At 44.0% G+C, this 4,479-nt stretch overlaps 1 protein-coding gene across 1 annotated transcript in view; it reads left to right on the top strand.

Annotated features, from left to right (window-relative positions):
• LOC115361463 (plexin-A1-like) overlaps positions 1-3,057 on the top strand; it is a gene marked incomplete at its 5' end in the record, with an annotated part of 28,277 nt that extends 25,220 nt beyond the window's left edge. Inside the window, 2 exons of the mRNA XM_030054833.1 lie at positions 1,227-1,409; positions 2,896-3,057. Of these exons, the coding sequence (XP_029910693.1) occupies positions 1,227-1,409; positions 2,896-3,057 (345 nt within the window). The remainder of the gene's footprint in view (positions 1-1,226; positions 1,410-2,895) is intronic.
• Positions 3,058-4,479: the final 1,422 nt, after the last annotated feature.

Below are 4,479 nucleotides of genomic sequence, written 5' to 3'. Positions count from 1 at the left end.
CCTTTTTAATCTAAATTTTCAGCGGTTTAGCTTTTTTTTTTATTTTTCACTAATATACAACATTCTAAGTGTTGAGGACTGTGAAAACTTCCTTCTGTAAGTGAGCTCTAAAAATCACACTCAGATGCAGACCAAAACAACCAAACCGAGACTCTGTTGAGGAGGTGGTGTCTCTCAGTATGGTTACAAATGAATTCTTGCAAAGTTTGAGGCGTGAAGGTGAAGTCACCCACACCCAGTGTTGTTTTTGTTACTGAAAACTAACACAAAGACAAAATGATTGTAAAAAAAGTGCAATGAAAATACAAGGTAACAGTTCAGTTCCTCCAGTTCCAATATACCAGCAAACTGTAGGCTGACGGCACATCACGAGTCTAACTCGCATGATGGGCTCATAAATAAAGAACTGGGAAAAAACAACTTGGTTGCTGGTAGGAGTTAACAAATAGGAAAGGAATAAAATTATTCAAAGGCTGACATGGTGCAATGAGGAGGTGCATTATCTTTCTGGTATATCATTGCAATAATGAATAAATGTCGAAGCTGCTGATGGCTCTCCATGCCCAAGTTGGATATAATCATTCATTTTCCAAATCGCTTATCTTTGTAAGGGTTGCGGGGGGTGCTGGAGCCTATCCCAGCACTCACTGGGCCGAAGGCAGGGGAAACACCCTGGACAGGTCACCAGACCATCACAAGACAGACAGACAGACAAGCATATTCACACCTAGGGGCAATTTAGTATGTCCAGGTCACCTGTCTTGCATGCCTTTGGACAGTGGGAGGAAACTGGAGCTCCCAGTGGAAACCCATACAGACAGAGGGAGAACATGCAAACTCCACACAGAAAGGACCCTGGCCGGTCATATATGTGTTTGTAGATTTAAGTGAGGGAAAAAAAATCTATTATTAGAATAAAATAAAATAAAATAAAAAAAACAACAACATATATTTCCTTTCTCCGTCCTTCAGCCTCACTATACTCATCTGACTCTGACCAGTGAGCAGGCTGACAGCTCCCACATGGCTCTGTTGATACATTTTGGTACCTTTGAATTTTTTGCTGTGTTCAATCAAACTAAACCAAATGGGAAAAAAAAAAGCAACAAAGAGTCAGCTGTTCTACTGATTTGAATCAAAGCAAGGCAACTCTAGACGAAGAAAGACATGTAACAAGAAGTGATGGCTGAGTGTAATAACCTCCCTCTACCTCTCTGTCCCTGCAGCCTTTGCAGATAGACGACAATTTCTGCGGCCAGGACTTCAACCAGCCTCTAGGGGGCACCACCACCATCGAGGGCATTCCTCTCTTCGTAGACAAGGACGACGGCATGACCTCGGTGGCCGCCTACGACTACCGAGGACACACTGTGGCCTTCACCGGCACTCGCAGTGGGCGCATGAAGAAGGTAGGCACAGCAGGAACGCGTGTGTGTGTGTGTGTGTGTGTGTGTGTGTGTGACAAAGTCTTTTCAATGCTTTGGCTTCATCGTGCATTGCTTTTTGCACTCCACAAATGTGTCACCTGGGAGTGCTGGTGAAAATTGGAAGTACAAGATTTCTCCCACAAGTGAGGGCGCGTGAGTGTGTATCAGTTACCGCCCTTGCTTCTTTTTTTTTTTCCCCCCGCCAAGCGAAGGTCGGGCGATGTGTAGCCCTCGCGCTGCGGGATAAACTGTAACTGTCTGGGTTTTATCTTGCTGAGTGCCGTTGGGTGACTGTCTAGTCAGAGGATTGTCAAGAGCCAGTGAGTGTATCTGCTCTGAGTGGCTATGAGCTGAATGGCGAGGATTTTTTTTTACCTGTCTGCCGAGTACTTAAGGTGAGAAGACCGCATGGGGTGTGTGTGTGTGTGTGTGTAGCCTCAAACTTATGCTCAGTCACAGCCAAGCAGTGATTCTCCATCATGTACAGTGTACACCATCGGTTGCTCAGTGCGTCTAAGTAGGTGTGTGTTTGCCAATGCATGTGTGTTTACATATGTGTCTGCTAGTGTATGCATGTGCATATACATGTATGTATCTGAGAGTGTGTGTGTGTGTGTGTGTGTGTGTGTGGCTGAAATACCCATGCTGATAGACCACATGGTGCGAATGCCAATCAGCTGCTCTTTCATCTGCCATGCGGCTGTTTATTCCCACTGAGTGGATCCATGCCACCGAAACTCTGGAGACAGCAGAAAACAACCTGCTGAAAGTGACAACATTCATAAATAAGCCAAAGAATAAGATAAATACCTTAAACTTAAATCCATTTCATTGTGAGCGGCACTTCAAAGTTTCACAGCAAAATGTCGAACAGAACATGTTCCCATTCAGTCCATCATTAGTTAAGCAGCACTTAACAGCAAGAATAAAACCACACAATTGATTCTGCCCTTAGTAAAACTTCGGGAATGGGGTATTTAAGAAATATAGACAGTTTTTCTAAAATGAGGCTATGCTTAATATCAGCTCTTATTTTGTAATGTTGATATCTTTTATTTCAAATGGTAGATGATTCTGATTGCTTACATTGCATTACACTTTGTTTTTATGAGTTTTTTTATATTCACCACCCATAGTTGCGAGTCCATGGACAGTGCAAGCAACTGTTTTATATTGGCTATGATAATGTGCACAACGCACACATTCTCACGCAGACACACTCGCGCACACACACATACAAACACACGCACATGCGCCTACCTGCACAGCTTCCTGTCTCTGGTGTTTTGCTACGTCGGCTGAAACCTAGTCCGCTAGTCCTTGTGTCTGACCCCTGGACTGCGAGTGTAAACGGATGATTAGTGTGTGTGTGTGTGTGTGTGTGTGTGTGGGGTCAGCAGATCCTGGACGATATCCCACTGATCGGAATCCCATTTCCCCTCAGCCGACGTGTCTTCCTGTGTGAAAGGATGGAGGGAGGAAGGTGAGTGTAGAGGTAGGAGCTGCCAGGATCCTCACGCAGATCGATACAGATGCTGGCAGAGCGCGGAGCCATGCGTTGGAGCTGGGAATGAGCAGGACGGGAGGCAGCCATAAACATCGTAGTGATTCAACTATATCTGTATCGTGAAAGCACAGGAGGGGGTGCGTGTTACACCTCCGATTTGATTGGACCAAACAATAGAAGAGCTGGGTAGTTAGCATGAGGAGTGACAGCCACCATGGTGACACCTACACAAACTTAAATGATAGAAAATTTGAGGAGTGCTGTACCTGATAGTGTGATACACTGGACGTCACTGATTCCCACTTAAGTTTAACTCATGAAACTTTACTAAAAGGCTTCATATCAGAACAGTGTGAATCCAAAGCCAGTGTTTTAAAACACAGCCAATTCAGCCCTCTGCAATATAATTACTATGCAAGCATGACCAGGGGCGCCACCAGGAATTTTGGGCCCCATGAAACAAAAAAAAAAATATATATATATTTACTTGATGATGGTTTAATAATTTTATATTAGTTTTTACCTATTTTTTGGGCCCCCTGTCTGGCAAGGGGCCTTGGAATTGTCCTAACTTTTCCCCCATATACGGCGCCCCTGAGCATGACTCTAAAGAGAGAAGAGTCACCCATAATGTGCCAGCGATCATTTCATGTCAGTTTAGTCAAATCTTGGATATCTTATTTAACTTGAATTCATTTTTACTGTGTTGTTAGCAGTTAAATACATCTTCAAAACATTTGCACAACATGCAAATTATATGCTTATGCAAAAATTGCATGTGATGGGTAAGATGCGACTCCGTATATGCGCTACAGTTCAATGGCAAGAAAGTTGGAGCTTATAGGAGCCGATCACTTCATATCTTCAAGCAGGCCGTTCTCCACTGCCACCATCTCTAGTTAACTTCTGTATTGTCCTTTTCCGTGTGTTGGATTGGTGTGTGTGTGTGTGTGCGCGCGGGCATGAGTTGCGATGCTGGTAATTGTAGTGATTTGACAGGAAATGGCTGGGACCTGAGAGAGTTAGAGGGAAAAAAGACTCAGAGTGAGGTGGATTGAGGGCTAGAGAGAGGGTTTGTGACCCTGATTGTGAGTTTTTATATTAGGGGCTGAACTAGATTTGTAGAGGAGAACGGTTGGGATGAAGGGAGTGAGAAGAGACAGGGAATTAGCAGAGAGAGAGACGGAGTCAGATAGAGAGCGATGGTTATAGGCAGCATGCTTTTATTGCTATTCATTGGGAGTTAAACTGTGCTCCTTGGCCTAATGAAATGTAAAGCTGCAGCGTATTGATGTCTGTGCACACACATACACACGTGCGTGCACACACACACACACCCATTAGTTAATTCTGACAGTCTGTTCTATCTGGCGCTGTGTGTTTGTGTGTGTGCATGGACACATCTACGCTGCTAGACTCCCTTTATTGATCTATCTATGAATATATAATCACGAGCGTAAATCTTAGTCCTACACAGTCTATTGGAAAAGTGTGTGTGTGTGTGTATGTATACATGTGTGTGAAGTATCCCAGGTTCACTCTATT

Source organism: Myripristis murdjan, chromosome 7 (genome assembly GCF_902150065.1).
Source record: "Myripristis murdjan chromosome 7, fMyrMur1.1, whole genome shotgun sequence".
NCBI lineage: Eukaryota > Metazoa > Chordata > Actinopteri > Holocentriformes > Holocentridae > Myripristis > Myripristis murdjan.
The sequence above is the reverse complement of the archived record's forward strand: the minus strand, read 5'-3'. Positions and strand labels throughout refer to the sequence as shown.